Genomic DNA, 16,339 nt, shown 5'->3' with positions numbered 1-16,339 from the left:
CTGACAGCAGCACTTACTGCAATCGCATCATCATTGATTTCACTGAAAGTCTTGGCATGCTTTTGAGCTAGCTCGCTAGCTTGGCATATTTTCACAGCAATTTCCAATGTTAGTTTGATTTCTCTCAACAGACGTTCCCTGACTTTTTTATCATGAATACCAAACACAATCTGGTCACGAATCATGGATGCTTTCAGCTCAGAGAAATTACATGTCTGTGCTTTCAGTTTCAGATCAGTCAAAAAGCTATCAAAAGTCTCATTTTGCTGCTGTGTCTGAGAACGGAAGATGTACCTCTCATAGGTTTCATTCTTTTTAGGAGAACAATGTGTATCAAACTTCTTTAGCACATCGTCTAATTTTTCTCTGTTCTCCTCTGGATTAAATACAAATGTATTAAATACCTCTATCGCCTGTGGGCCTGCAACTGTGAGCAGCAATGCTATTTTCCTTGCGTCTGGCTTCGTACCGTACCCGATGGCAGCAATGTAGAGTTCGAATTGTTGTTTAAAAGTCTGCCAATTGTAGTCGACATTTCCTGTGAGTTTCAAATGCTCTGGTGGCTTCAAATTCTCCATGTTGCGTTGCACAATATTCAGCAGATCTTACCAATCCTGGTACCATGTTATGTTCATTAATAACTAGTCGTTTTTATTAAGAACAGCTAGCTTTTGCTAGACACTTTATTGAGCACATGTGGACTAGGTACAGTATCTGTAGAGGCCTCCATCTTGACTGCTGCCTTGTGGGTAGCCTAGTGATTCGTGGGTAGCCCACTCTTATATACATACAGCACCACCTAGTGTACCATTCCAGAATGACAGGTTACTGATCATTACAATTGAAAGGTTTGCGCCACTGCAGCCTGGTCCTCCTGACAACATCCCTGCTTGTGCCCTCCTGTGCAATGTGCAACCAGGCTGCATTGATCTCCTGGGCAAGTCTCTTCCGCCCATTGGAAGGGAAGAGGATCGCCCTGTGCATATGGAGGGAGCCATGGGAGAGCCTGGGTGCATCCGTGCACCTCTGTGCAGTGATTCTCAGTGTTTGCAGCACCTCAATGCTGTACAACACTGACAGCACAAATGTCAAAATTAATTTGCACATTGTCCCTTTAAGGAGACTGGCTGATGACGCATCATTGAATGACATCATCAGACCCTCTTCCTTCAATTGGCCAGCAAACACGCTGGGCGGGCTTAACAAGCCCAATCAGGCAAAAATCATTTTGGACAGCAGGCTGGAGCTAGCAGTGAGGCCAGGACCCGCCACCGACGTTGCCCGCCATAGACTCGCCGAGGTTGGTAAAATCCAGCCCAATATTCCAGCTGAGGCCTAACCAGTGTTTTATAAAGGTTTAGCACAACCTCCTTACTTTTGTACTCTATATGCCTCTATTTATAAGGCCAAGGATCCCATATGCTTTTTTAACAGCTTTATTAACTTCAAAGATTTGTGTATGTGAACCTTCAGGTCTCTCTCTTCCTGCACCCCCATTAAAACTGTACCATTTAGTTTATATTGCCTCTCCTCATTCTTCCTACCAAAATGCATCACTTCACAGTTCTCTGCATTAAATTTTATCTGCTATGTGTCTGCCCATTTCACCAGTCTATGTCCTCCTGAAGTTTGCTACTATCCTCACTGTTTACTACATTTCCAAGCTTTGTGGCATCTGCAAATTTTGAAATTATGCCCTGTATACCCAAGTCCAGGTCATTGATATATATTAAAAAGAGCAGTGGTCCTAATACCAACCCCTGGGGACACCACTGTATACTTTCATCCAGTCTGCCAATGTCCCTTTAATCCCGTGGGCTTCAATTTTGCGAACAAGTCTATTATGAGGTACTTTATCAAATGCCTTTTGAAAGTCCATATACATAGCATCAACTGCACTACCTTCATCAACCCTCCCCGTTAATTCATCAAAGAACTCAATCAAATCTGTCAGACACGATTTGTGTTTAACAAATCCATATTGACAGTCATTTGTTAACCCATGTTTTTCCAAGTGACAATTAATTTTGTCCCTGAATATAGTCTCTAGAAGTTTCCCTGCTACCAACATAGGAACAGGAGTCGGCCATTTAGCCCCTCGGGCCTGTTCCGCCATTCAATAAGAACATGGTTGATCTGCGACCTTTGCCCCATATCCCTTAATACCTTGATTGACAAAAATCTATCAATCACATATTTAAAATTAACAATTGATCTAGCATCAATTGCCATTTGCGGAAGAGAGTTCCATACTTCTACCAGCCTTGGTGTGTAGAAGTGTTTCCTAATTATACTCATGAAAGGTCTGGCTCTAATATTTAGACTATGCTCCCTAGTCCTAGACTCCCCAACCAGCAGAAGTAGTTTCTCTCTATCTACCTTATCTATTACCCTTAATATCTTGAAAACTTTGATCAAATCACCCCTTAACCTTCTAAATTCCAGGGAATTCAACCCTAGTTTGTGTAATCTCTCCTTGTAATTTAACCCTTGGAGTCCGGGTATCATTCTGGTAAACCTACGCTGCACTCCCTCCAAGGCCAATATATCCTTCCTAAGTTGTGGTGCCCAGAACTGAACACAGTACTCCAGGTGTGGTCTAACCAGGGCTTTGTATAGCTGCAGCATAACTTCTACCCCTTTGTATTCTAGTCCCCTAAATATAAAGGCCAGCATCCCATTAGCTATTTTGATTATTTTCTGTACCTATTCATGACATTTTAATGATCTATGTACCTGGATCCCCAAGTCTCGTTGGACCTCCACTGTTTTTAACTTTTCGCTATTCAGAAAATATCCTGTTCTATCCTTTTTAGGTCCAAAGTGGATGACCTCACATTTGCCTATATTGAAATCCATCTGCCACCATTTTGCCCATTCACTTAATCTATCAATTTCTCTTTGTAATTTTATGCTTTCATCAACACTGCCTACAATGGCACCTATCTTTGTGCCATCAGCAAATTTGGTATGTGGCTTTTTATCCCATCATCTAAGTTCTTAATAAATACTGTGAATAGTTGAGGCCCCAACACAGATCCCTGCGGGACACCACGGCCTCGATTTTCAGTGTGCCGTGAGGCGGGCTTTTAGGTGTGCGGGGGCTAAAATCCCAAATTCGGGGGTCCCGACACCATCCTGCCCAAAACCCGCCTCCTCGTAAGTTTCAAAGGAGGCGGGTACCCGCCCCGCACTGGGACCCGCCGATCCGAGGCGGGAAGGGATTAGTGCCAATTAACTGCCTGTTAACAGATAGTTAACAGGCAGTTTTTAGCCTAATCCCTATTTTGAGGGGTGTCGTGTGGGATTCCCGATGGCTCCAAACCACGCCAGGTTAGAGCAGGCGGGCCGTCGGGTTGAAGGAGTTGGAGGGGTCGCGATGTCGGTGTTCAGGTGAGTGATGGGTGCATGAGTGCAAAGGTAAGTGTGTTTGGTGTGTCTAAAGTGTGTAAAGAAGTTTAAATTACCTGTACTTACCTTAACAGCCTTCCTTCCTCTAGGTTTCGGGAGTCCATCACTCAGCCGGCACTGAAAGCAAAATGGCTGCGAGCTGTCAAAAGTGACAGCCTTCAGCTTTCATTGCCGGTGAGAGTTCTAACTGAGTCTGCGTAGAAGGACTCAGGTTAGAAGTAAGACTGTCAGTGTTTGACAGCTTCAAACAGCTGTGAGACACTGATATTTCATCTGCCAAGACGTCTTGACAGATGAAATTTCAGTCTGTGACGTCACCTGTTGCCGGGTGGCCCTTAATTGGCCTGCTGAGCCCGCTGGGAAAATCGCGTGGATTGGCCGGATGTCAATGTAGGCGGGACTAAAACCCGAAAGTTGTAGTTCCGCCTCCTTCCCGACTGATGAATGAAAATCCAGCCCCACTAGTCACATCCTGCCAATTAGAGTACCTGCCCATTATCCCTACTCTCTGTCTCCTGCCGCTCAGCCAATTTCCTAACCAGGTGTAAGGGGTGGTGTGTGTGTGTAGTCAGCTTCGCCTCTGACTCCCTTGAGTGGTTCGAATCGCTCCCACTCCCTTGGTTCTAGACTTTGGACTTATTTGGGGGTTGTAATGAAATTGCAACAGACACCTGGGTTGGTCAAAAGAATCGAGATCTTTATTTTGAGACAGGAAAATATACAATACAATAAAAATAATACTCTAAAAGGGTGGGGAACACTCGGAATATGCGAGGGAGAATGACAATAGACAAAAATCCCTTACCCTCCCAACCCCACTATCCTAACTAGGTTGAAATCCAGAGGACCAGGAATTGCCCACCAAACGACTTTCTTGACAGATTGTAGAGGTTCGCGATTTTGGGGTTCTCCTTAGTTGTGGCGGTTGGGGCCTGCCGTACCCCGGACGTGGTAGAAGACTGCACCTGCTTTGGGTCTTCAATTTGGGTTTGTCCGCTGATACGGTTAGCTGCGTAGTTTGGATGTCTCAGGTGAGCACCCAATTTTCTTTGGCTAGGTAAAGTTTTTAGGGTCTTTTGTGTCAAAATCTTACCCAGGGGTAAGTCAGACTAGCCTGTAGAGGGGAAACAAGCTTTGATCTTCGAATTTTCGGTGGTTGGTTTCTTGTTGGTCGCGGTGGCCCAATATTACCTGGTTGGTGGTAATATTGGTAGTTGTTGGTTTCTTGAGGCCTTTGGTTGCTGCGACTTTCTTTTCCTTCTTCTTCCTTCAAGTCTCCGATTCTCCGACTAAGTACGGTAATGATGATACCTTTTTCTGAACCGTACTTTCTCTCCTGTACTGAACTCATGCTCTGATGATGTTCTGAACTCCTTCTCTCCTTACTGACTGTACGTGACTGTGATCTTACTGTTTCACTGAACAAGCAGGCCTCAATTATACTGGTTTGAGGCCTGGCTTATCTGACCGCCAAATCTCTGGTTTCTTTGTCAAGTTTTGGCGGGCTCGTTATTTTTAATATGTTTTAAAACTTTAACGAGCTTCGGGGATGGTCCATCTATTCTTACCGAGCTTCGGGGATGGTCCATCTATTTTTAATTGGTCAGAGCGGCAGCGGTGGGAGTCCAAGCGGCGGCGAGCTATAAAAGGTAAGCCCAAGGCGCGGGTAGGCCTCAGAGCGGCAGCGGCGGGAATCCGAGCGGCGGCGAGCTATAAAAGGTAAGCCCGGGGCACGGGTAGGCCTCAGAGCGGCAGAGGGCGGGAATCCGAGCAGCGGCGAGCTAGAAAAGGTAAGCCCGAGGCGCGGGTAGGCCTCAGAGCGGCAGCGGCGGGAATCCGGGCGGCGGCGAGCTATAAAAGGTAAGCCCGGGGCGCGGGTAGGCCTCAGAGCGGCAGCGGCGGGAATCCGAGCGGCAGCGAGCTATAAAAGGTAAGCCCGAGGCGCGGGTAGGCTTACTAATCTCCAACCTCAGAGGGAGAGAAGTAAAAAGTAATCGAGGTGTGACGTCACCACAAAGCAGGTAAGTGATTGGTTGGTGAGTATTTCTCTCTTTTTTAAAACTTTAACTCTGTGGTTTATAGTTTTTAAGGTCTCTGTGGTGTAGCGGGGACAGTTTGTAAACCAGGGCCCTTAAATATATCATTTAACTGTAGTGAAATTGGTGGGATTCATTTGTTTAATTTAAGTTGAATTAACTAAAGGGTAAGTTATGGCTGGACAGCCCGGTGTCGTGGTATGCTCCTCCTGCACTATATGGGAACTCAGGGACACTTCCTGTGTCCCTGACAACCATGTGTGCAGGAAGTGTGTCCAGCTGCAGCTACTGGCAGACCACATGACGGTGCTGGAGCAGTGATTGGATACATACTGGACCATTCGCAATGTTGAGGACGTCGTGAATAGCATGTTTAATCAGTTGGTCACACCACAGGCAAAGGTAGCATAGGCAGAGAGGGAATGGGTGACCAACAGGCAGAGTGGTAGGCATAGGCAGGTAGTGCAGGGGTCCCCTGTGGCCATCCCCCTCTCAAACAGATATACCGCTTTGGATACTGGTGGGGGTGATGGCTTACCAGGGGAAGGCAGCAGCAGCCAACTTCCTGGCACCAGGGGTGGTTCTGCTGCACAGGACAGGAGGAAAAAGACTGGGAGAGCTATAGTGATAGGGGATTCTATTGTAAGGGGAATAGATAAGCGTTTCTGCGGCTGCAAACGAGACTCCAGGATGGTATGTTGCCTCCCTGGTGCAAGGGTCAAGGATGTCTCAGAGCGGCTGCAGAACATTTTAGAAGGGGAGGGTGAACAGCCAGTTGTTGTGGTGCATATAGGTACCAACGATATAGGTAAAAACCGGGATGAAGTCCTAAAAGCTGAATATAGGGAATTAAGAGGTAAGTTAAAAAATAGGACCTCAAAGGTAGTAATCTCAGGATTGCTACCAGTGCCACATGCTAGTCAGAGTAGAAATAGAAAAATAATTCAGATGAATACGTGACTAGAGGAATGGTGCAAGGGGGAGGGATTCAAATTCCTGGGACATTGGAACCGGTTCTGGGGGAGGTGGGACCAGTACAAAACGGACGGTTTGCAGCTGGGCAGGGCCGGGACCGATGTCCTAGGGGGAGTGTTTGCTAATGCTCTGGAGGAGGGTTTAAACTAAAATGGCAGGGGGTTGGGAACCTGAGCGGAGAGACAGAGGAAAGGGAAACAAGGATAAAAGCAAAAGACAGGAAGGAGAAAAACAAAAGTGGCAGGCAGAGAAATCAAGGGTTTAAATCAAACATGGCCACAGCAAATAATAATTCTAAAAGATCTAAGAGCATTAAAAAAACAAGCCTGAAGGCTTTGTGTCTTAATGCAAGGAGCATTTGTAATAAGGTGGATGAATTAGCTGCGCAAATAGAGGTAAACGAATATGATATGATTGGGATTACAGAAACATGGCTCCAGGGTGGCCAAGGCTGGGAAATCAATATCCAGGGGTATTCAATATTCAGGAAAGATAGGCAAAAAGGCAAAGGAGGTGGGGTAGCATTGCTGGTTAAAGAGGGGATTAACACAATTGAAAGGAAGGATATTAGCTCTGATGATGTGGAATCTGTATGGGTAGAACTGAAAAATACCAAGGGGCAGAAAACGTTAGTGGGAGTGGTATATAGACCTCCAAACAGTAATGCAGAGGTCAGGGATGGCATTAAACGGGAAATTAGAGAAGCGTGCAATAAGGGCACAGCAGTTATCATGGGTGACTTTAATTTACATATAGATTGGGCTAACCAAATTAGTAACAATACTGTGGAGGAGGAATTCCTGGAGTGTATACGGGATGGTTTCCTGGACCAATATGTCAAGGAACCAACTAGAGATCAGGCCATCTTAGACTGGGTATTATGTAATGAGGAAGGATTAATTAGCAATCTTGTTGTGCGAGGCCCCTTGCGTCAGAGCGATCATAATATGATAGAATTCTTCATTAAGATTGTTGTATCCTGAAAAGTGGACCTGGTGTTGTGTCAGGTCAACACTTAACCCTTTCCCCCTCAGAGCAGACTAAGTGATATACAAAGTCGACGCTTAGCTTTGGTACAGATGACAGACTTCGAGTGAAGGATGGTTCAAAACGGTCTTTATTCACAGGCCTGGGGAGAACTTTCTGAGACCCCTCTCAGATCCAACTCCACCGATTCCCTAGCAACAATCACAGTTATACAAAAATCAAACCTCCCTCCCTAGGGGTGGGGATAAAGCTTATCAGCATATACAGAATTATAGCTAAATGGCAATTAGAAACCATGACATTTCATCTTCTTGCGCCCACAATCCCACATTTCTGTTATCGGTTAGTCCCGTCACCTCCTGTGACTATGGGCCTCATCTTAATTACTTTACAACCATCCATTTGTCCGTAGCCAGGTGGTTTTGCTTGTTACATGTTTTCTTACGGTAACAGTCCTCGTTAAGGGTGCGAGGCCCAGACTTTCGGCCTCGTCTCGGGTTACCTTCTGCAAAGCAAGCACATCCTAATTAGACTTTGAAGAATGGAACCCTGTTGTGATTTACTATAAGCCAATTCTTAGGTGCATTATCTCGCATATGTGTTGCCTCGCCTGGCCAACCAACCATCCTCCTTAATCTTCCTTCTGCAGTTTAATCTCTCAGCCTTTGAAGTCACTTAATCATGTTTTAAACTTTAGCTGTGTAAAGGCAATACAGACCTCTATATCGTTTAACTCAGGGTAGGGATTAACCCATTATCTCCACCTTGTATATTGGTGCTGCATTATACATATTCTAACATTAAAACTAAATTATACATGTTCTAACATACAAACTAAGATATAATAGTAATTTGGCTACTTCAAAGATGGAGAGTGAAATAGTTGACTCAGAGACTAGGGTCCTGAATTTAAATAAAGGGGACTACGATGGTATGAGGTGCGAGTTGGGTAGGATTGATTGGGGAATGACACTCAAATGGTTGACGGTGGATGGGCAATGGCAAACATTCAAAGATCGCATGGATGAACTGCAGAATTTGTTGATCCCAATTTGGCATAAAAATAAAACAAAAAAGGTGACTCAACCGTGGCTAACAAGGGAAATTAGGGATAGCATAAGATCCAAGGAGAGGACATATAAATTGGCCAGAAAAAGCAGTAAACCTGAGGATTGGGAGCAGTTTAGGAGTCAACAAAGGAGGACAGAGGGATTAATTAAGAGGGGGAAAATAGAGTATGAGAGGAGGCTAGCAGGGAACATAAAAACTGACTGTAAAAGCTTTTATAGATATGTGAAGAGAAAAAGATTGGTGAAGTCAAGCGTAGATCCCTTGCAGTCAGAATCAGGGGAATTTATAATGGGGAACAAAGAAATGGCTGACCAATTAAATGCATACTTTGGTTCTGTCTTCACAAAGCAGGACACAAATAACCTCCCAGAGATGTCGGGGAACATAGGGTCTAATGACAGGGAGGAACTGATAGAAATCAGTATTTGTAGGGAAATGGTGTTAGGGAAATTGATGGGATTGAGGGCCGATAAATCCCCAGGGCCTGATAATCTACATTCTAGGGCACTTAAGGAAGTGGCCCTAGAAATAGTAGATGTATTGCTGGTCATCTTCCAAAATTCGATAGACTCTGGAACAGTACCCATGGATTGGCGGGTAGCTAATGTTACCCCACTGTTCAAAAAGGGTGGTAGAGAGAAAACGGGGAATTACAGACCGGTAAGCCTGACATCGGTAGTGGGGAAAATGCTAGAGTCCATTATAAAGGATGTAATAGCAGAGCACTTGGAAAAAAGTGACCGGATCAGACAAAGTCAACATGGATTTACAAAAGGTAAATCGTGCTTAACTAATCTACTGGAATTTTTTGAGGATGTAACTGGTAAAATAGATAAGGGAGAACCAGTGGATGTGGTGTATTTGGATTTTCAAAAGGCTTTCGATAAGGTCCCACATAAGAGATTAGCGTGTAAAATTAAGGCACATGGGGTTGGGGGCAAGGTATTGACTTGGATAGAGAACTGGTTGGCAGACAGGAAACAAAGAGTTGGAATAAACGGCTCTTTTTCCGAGTGGCAGGCAGTGACTAGTGGGGTACCGCAGGGATCAGTCCTTGGACCCCAGCTATTCACAATATATATAAATGATCTGGATGAGGGAACTAGATGTAATATCTCCAAGTTTGCAGATGACACAAAGCTGGGTGGGCGTGTGTGCTGTGAGGAGGATACTGAGAAACTCCAGTATGATTTGGACAGGTTACGTGATTGGGCAGAAGCATGGCAGATGCAATATAATGTGGATAAATGTGAGGTTATCCACTTTGGTGTCAAAAACAGGAAGGCAGATTATTATCTGAATGGCAATAGATTGGGAGAAGGGGAAGTGCAACGAGACCTGGGCATCCTTGTGCACCAGTCGCTGAAAGTAAGCATGCAGGTGCAGCAGACGGTTAAGAAGGCAAATGGTATGTTGGCCTTCATAGCGAGAGGGTTTGAGTACAGGAACAAGGATGTCTTGCTGCAGTTGTACAGGGCCTTGGTGAGACCACATCTGGAGTATTGTGTGCAGTTTTGGTCGCCTTATCTGAGGAAGGATGTTCTTGCCATGGAAGGAGTGCAGCGAAGATTCACCAGGCTGATACCTGGGATGGCAGGAATGACGTATGTGGAGAGATTGAGTCGATTAGGCTTGTACTCGCTGGAGTTTAGAAGAATGAGAGGGGATCTCATCGAAACTTATAAAATTCTAACAGGACTAGACAGACTAGATGCTGGAAGGATGTTCCCGATGGTCAGGGAGTCCAGAACCAGGGGTCACAGTCTAAGGATAAGGGGTAAGCCATTTAGGACAGAGATGAGGAATTTCTTCACCCAGAGAGTGGTGAACCTGTGGAATTCTCTACCAAAGAAGGCAGTAGAGGCCAATTCATTAAATATATTCAAGAAGGAGTGGGATATATTTCTTAAGGCTAAAGGGATCAAGGGATATGGGGAGAAGGCAGGGACAGGGTACTGAATTTGGATGATTAGCCATGATCTCATTGAATGGCAGAGCAGGCTCGAAGGGCCAAATGGCCTACTCCTGCTCCTATCTTCTATGTTTCTATCATGTGGAGTGAATTGAATTGGCTGAAGACTGGCTTCTGTGATGGTCGGGACCTCAGGAGGAGGCTGATATGGATCATCCACCCAGCACTTCTGGCTGAAGATGGTTGCAAACGCCTTGGGCTAGATTTTCAGTTGCTTGCGCCAGCAGTTAGCGCCTTAAGAGAAATTATTTTCGGGCGCTATGCGTGTAGCGGCCGGGCGCAGCGCAGTTTGCGCCCCGCCCCAAATTAAGTTGCCCGTTAGCGCCGGCGCAAAGTTTAGCGGCCGCCCGGATGCGCGCACAGAAAATGACGTCACATCCTCGTGCAACGCCCTTTGGCCGCCCCGAATCCAAACTTCAGTTGGATTGCCCCATTGTGCGGCTGGCGTCCAGAGCGTTTGTAAAATGGAACGCAACACACCCTGGGGAGCGCAAATTAAAGGGCCCTCCTCCTGCTCTATAGAAGGCAGTCTGCATGTGTTGTGTGGAAGGATCCAGTGTGTTGTTGTGAATGGTGTATTAATGTTTCCGGCCACCAACACCACCACCACCACCACCTCCTCCTCCTCCTCCTCCTCCTCCTCCTCCTCCTCCTCCTCCTCCTCCTGTTTTCGCCCCCAGACTCTGCCTTTGAAAAAAACACATGCACCCTTCCCCTTTAAGAGCTCACTGGCACCAGAGTGTCTGCCGTGCGCTGCGCCCGAGCTCGGGTGTTGCGCTCTGCACCGCCGGCTTAGCGCCTAAAGACTGTAGTGGAACGCCTCTTTTAGCGCTCCACCAACCTCTTAGGGCGAAGCCACTGAATTTCCGGCAACGGGGCGCTACTTTGGGGCGGGCGCTAACTTCGGGCGGGCGCTAAGGGTAGCGCCCCAAAACTGTCTATACTGAAAATCTAGGCCCTTGTCTTTTGCACTCACGTACTGGGCTCCGCCATCATTGAGGATGGGGATGTTCATGGAGCCTCCTCCTCCCATTAGTTGTTTAATTATCCACCACCATTCACGACTGGATGTGGCAGGACTGCAGAGCTGTGATCTGATCTGTTGGTTGTGGGATCGCTTAGCTCTAACTATATCATGCTGCTTCCGATGTTTAGAAGACATGGGGGGAAATATTCAGTTGGTTGCGCCTCCCGTTAGCGCATTAAGAGGGCGCTAACGGGACGCAAACCAACCAGCGCCCGGGCGCGGCACTGCCCACGCCGCCTGCAAAATTCAGCAGGAGGTTAGAGGTGGCGCTAACCGGTAACGCCCTGCGGCGCTGCACCGCTGGCGATGACGTCATTGGCATGCGCAGCACCCCGCTCACGCCCCAGCCACGATCTTTGGGAGCGCCCCCTGACTTACCGTCGGATGCTATGCCCGACGGGGTCAGGGGAGGCGTACCTGTGGCCAGGGAGGCGCAAATTAAAGGCGAGGTGCGGAGCGGCCATTTTTGTTGCTGGCCGCCTGCCAGCACCTGCCTGCGCTCCCGTCCCCGGCCTCCTGAACCCCCCCCCCCCCCCCCGCGGAGTGCCGGCTGCACTCCAAGAGCCCGGCACTTCTCTTGAATGCCAGACACTTTTGCCTGCACTCCCGATCCCCGGGGGCCCATCTGGGCCCCAGGTCGCCTTGCACAAGGCCCCTCCCCTTTAAGAAGGGGAGGAAGGCCTGCAATACCGAGGCACAACGTGCTGCAGTGTGTGGCGCTGCGGCACATAACACCGCAATATTGACTCACAGTGCCCCAAGAGGGATGCGGGGTGCTTCCAGTAGCGCCCCGCTTCCCTCTTGGGGTGCAACCGCTCAATTTCTGGCGCGGGGATGCTAATTTTTCCAGGGCGCTACGCCCCGGCGAAGTTAGCACCCCAATTGGGGCACTACTCAATTTTTAGCCCATGTAGTCCTGTGTTGCAGCTTCACCAGGTTGGCACCTCATTTTTAGTTACACCTGGTGCTGCTCCTGACATGCTCTTCTACACTCCTTATTGAACCTGGGTTGATCTCCTGGCTTGATGTTAATGGTAGAGTGAGAAACATGCAGGGCCATGAGGTTACAGATTGTGGTGGAATACAATTCTGCTGCTGCTGATGGCCCACAGCGCCTCATGGATGCTCAGTTTTGAGCTGCTTGATCTGTTCCGAATCTATCCCATTTAGCACGGTGGTAGTGCCACACAACATGACGGAGGGTGTCCTCAGTGTGAAGACGGGACTTCGTCTCCATGAGGACTGTGCGGTGGTCACTGCTACCAATACTGTCATGGACAGATGCATTGGACAGGTAGATTGGTGAGGACGAGGCCAAGTAGGTTTTTCCCTCGTGCTGGTTCTCTCACCATCTGCCGCAAGCCCAATCTAGCAGCTATGTCCTTCAGGACTCGGCCAGCTCGGTCAGTAGTGGTGCTACCAAACCACTCTTGGTGGTGGACATTTAAGGCCCCCACCCAGAGTACATTCTGTGCCATTGCTACCCTCAGTGCTTCTTCCAAGTGGTGTTCAACATGGAGGAGTACTGATTCATCAGCTGAGGGAGGGTGGTAAGTGGTAATCAGTCGGAGGTTTCCTTGCCCATGCTTGACCTGATGCCATGAGACTTCATGGTGTCCGGAGTTAATGTTGAGGACTCCCAGGGTCACTCCTTCCGACTGTATACCACTGTGCCGCCACCTCTGGTGGGTCTGTCCTGCCGGTGGGACAGGACATACCCAGGGATAGTGATGGAGGAGTCTGGGATGTTGGCTGATTGGCATGATTTTGTGAGTATGACTATGTTAGGTTGTTGCTTGACTAGTCTGGGATAACTCTCCCAATTTTGGCACAAGTCCCCAGATGTTAGTGAGGAGGAGGACTTACTACAGGGTCGACTGGGCTGGATGTGCCTTTGTCGTGTTCGAATCCGGTGCCTAAGTTGATGTTGGATGGTCTGTCCGGTTTTATTCTTATAGTTTTTTCTAGCGGTGTGATGCAACTGAGTGCCTTGCTAGGCCATTTCAGAGGGCAGTTAAGACTCAACCACATTGTTGTGGGTCTGGAATCACATATAGGCCAGACCGGGTAAAGACGGCAGATTTCCTTCCCTAAAGGACATTAGTGAACCAGATGGGTTTTTACGACAATCCGGTAGTTTCATGCTCACCATTACTGATACTAGCTTTTTATTCCAGATTTATTGAATTAACTGGATTTAAATTCCATAGCTGGAAATGAATTCATGTCTCCGGATCATTAGTCCAGGCCTTTGGATTACTAGTCCAGTAACATAACCAATATGCTACTGTTCCCAATTATTGTGGCCAAAGCCTCCATTATTTCCACCCGTACTTCCCTCAACAAGCTAGGGTGCATCCCATCTGGACCGGGTGACTTTTCAACTTTCAGCACTGCCAACCGTTTAAGTGCCTCCTCTTTATCTCTTTTTATCCTGTCCAAATTCTCTTCATCCTTCAGTACCTTTCATAAGTAGCCATTCTTAACATGCAAGCCTAGACAGTGAGTTCCAGCAGCCTATACAACTATGGCTTTGGGGGTGATTTTGCCAGCCCTGGGGAGGCGTGTATGGAGGGGGAACTGCCGGGAAAATGGCAGAATTTGGGGGCAGGTGCCCAGCCCACCCCTAACCCGCCTCCATGCCAGCTTGCCAGGAGGCGGGTAGCCATCCCGCACCGGGTCCCGTCTCCTTGGAGGCGGGAAGGGATTAAAGCCAATTAACTGCCTGTTAACAGGTACTGTAGTTAACAGGCAGAAAATAGGATTATCTCCTTTTTGCCCTCACAAGTGCGGGCTTCCCAAAGGCTCCAAAACCCACCAGGTCAGCGAGGCAAGTAGAGCGTCTGCGGGGGTCGGAGGGGTCCAAAGGTGTGGTGTGAAGGTAAGTGATGGGTGCAAGTGTGGAGAGGTGGGTATCTGAGGTAAGTGTAGTTACCTTTGTTTCTTCCTGCAGGCTTCAGTCGGTGGGTATGCGGAGAGTCTTGCATCTCCGTGGTAGAGATGACAGATGGCCGTTGCATTCTCAGATGCAGCAACGATCTCATTTCTGCAAAAGAAAGAGGTTTGACGAGGTCTTGAATTCAAGAACTCATCAAACTACAGAGAATGTCACTGTTTGACAGCTTCACAGAGCTGTCAAACGATGACAATTCATGAAACGTCATACGCTGACATTCTCTGCAACCTGCTTTCCCTTAATTGGCCTGCTAAGCCCGCTGGATGGGCTTATCAAGGTCAATCAAGAGAAAATAGCGTGGGTTGGCCAGAACTTGATGGAGGCGGGACTGAAACCTGACAAGTCGTAGTCCCGCCTCCAAAAGCTCCCCATTGGCAAAATCACCCCCTCAAAGCAAAGCCTAATCCATAATGTCTCCATCAGCGGGGAAGGAGGTGGTCCACAGGACAGTGAGCAGACCAGGATCCCTGGCTGACTTTCTTCTCTTTCACTCAGAGGGCAGAGCTCATTGTTACACCCTTAACTGCTGCCCTGGGTGAGATCAGGTCATTCACTGCAGGCACAAAAATCAAACCTGTGGTTTTCCGGTTTACAGGCCTCAGCTACCACTGGCTTCACCAACTGAGCGATAGGAAATGCTTGTAATGTTTAAACAGTTTTAATTCAATATTACTGACATGGAAACAAAGGACAAGATTTCTGCTGAGGCCAAAGCAGACGAGGCAACATCACAACAGTTATCAGATAAGAATTTCTCTGAAAATCAGGATGAACTAAAAATGTTGCACGGAAAGTTTCCCAGTTTTGGCACATATGGGACTAAATAGGATATTAAAAACAACTCTCTTTCTTTGGCCTAACATTTCTGCCATACTTATACTATTAAATCTATTGTTTCAATCTTTAAACCATGTGACTTTTCTTGTGGACTTGCAGGATCTGTGACTCAGCGAGGGAGTGCGTTTGTCAATGAGGCATTCCAGCAGGCACTTGAGCTTGTCAATGCTGCCTACAAAAGATCCAGAGACAGGTAAGATTAAAAGACATTAAGGAAGGGACAAACTGGAACCTCTTTTAAATTGGGAAACCAGGTGAAGGGCCGAGGCCCATTGTACAGAGCTTCACCAGGTGGAAAAGAGTAGGCAAAAAGTTGAGATAAATCTGGGTGCGCTGATTAGGTGACACTGAGCTTGATTTTAATTGTTGGAGAAAGGGAAGACTGGGGGAGGTGAGGAGATTTGGTTCGAGGTCCTGAGAAAGAGTTAATCGGAGCAGGAGTCTTAATTCCAGCACAGTGAGGATACAGGGAGGGGGACAATGTGTTGGATGGTATATTTGGAGCTTATGAGGAACCAGGCAGAAAATTCAAGAAACCCTGACAGCACTAGTAACAATACAATTAAGAAAGACAACAGAGAGTTTAAAGGCTGGTTGTAATAACGTTCTTATGTCAAACTTGTTTTAGGGATTTTTGTAATCCAAAATTCAATGAAAATGAATCATTAAAATATGCTAAACACCAGCATTCAGCAGGTCAGTCTCATACAACGAATTTATTCTTGTTATTTGGCTGTGTGCTACAGCTTCCACTGGGAAGGTAGGGGGAGGGGGCCTAGTGAAAGATTAACATTGCCAAGGGTAAACCATCTGCTGCCCTAAGATGTGCTCTTTGTTTCCCAGGAGTAAAGCAGCACTGGCCGAAGGCGCCATTAGTGCCAATGACCTGCTCAGCTTCTTCAAACATCCTGTAGCCGAGACTCGGACCGCAGTGAGAGCAGCTGAACTGATGGAAACTACCATAGAACTCATTCGGCAGATGGTTTACACCCAGGAGAAAATATTCAGGAATGCAACAGGTAAACAACAACACGTATATTTAGACTATAAATAAAAACAGAAAATGC

The 16,339-nt window shown here is 47.2% G+C and overlaps 1 protein-coding gene across 1 annotated transcript in view; it reads left to right on the top strand.

The window, feature by feature from the left end:
- LOC147106703 (eosinophil peroxidase-like) overlaps positions 1-16,339 on the top strand; it is a 124,370-nt gene that overhangs the window by 14,315 nt on the left and 93,716 nt on the right. Inside the window, exons 3-4 of the mRNA XM_086008504.1 lie at positions 15,372-15,465; positions 16,116-16,291. Of these exons, the coding sequence (XP_085864630.1) occupies positions 15,372-15,465; positions 16,116-16,291 (270 nt within the window). The remainder of the gene's footprint in view (positions 1-15,371; positions 15,466-16,115; positions 16,292-16,339) is intronic.

Source organism: Somniosus microcephalus, chromosome 15, assembly GCF_052327205.1.
Source record: "Somniosus microcephalus isolate GS21.2 chromosome 15, FLI_Smic_1.0, whole genome shotgun sequence".
Classification (NCBI taxonomy): Eukaryota; Metazoa; Chordata; class Chondrichthyes; order Squaliformes; family Somniosidae; genus Somniosus; species Somniosus microcephalus.
Note: the sequence above shows the minus strand (reverse complement) of the source record. Positions and strands in the feature narration are given on the sequence as shown.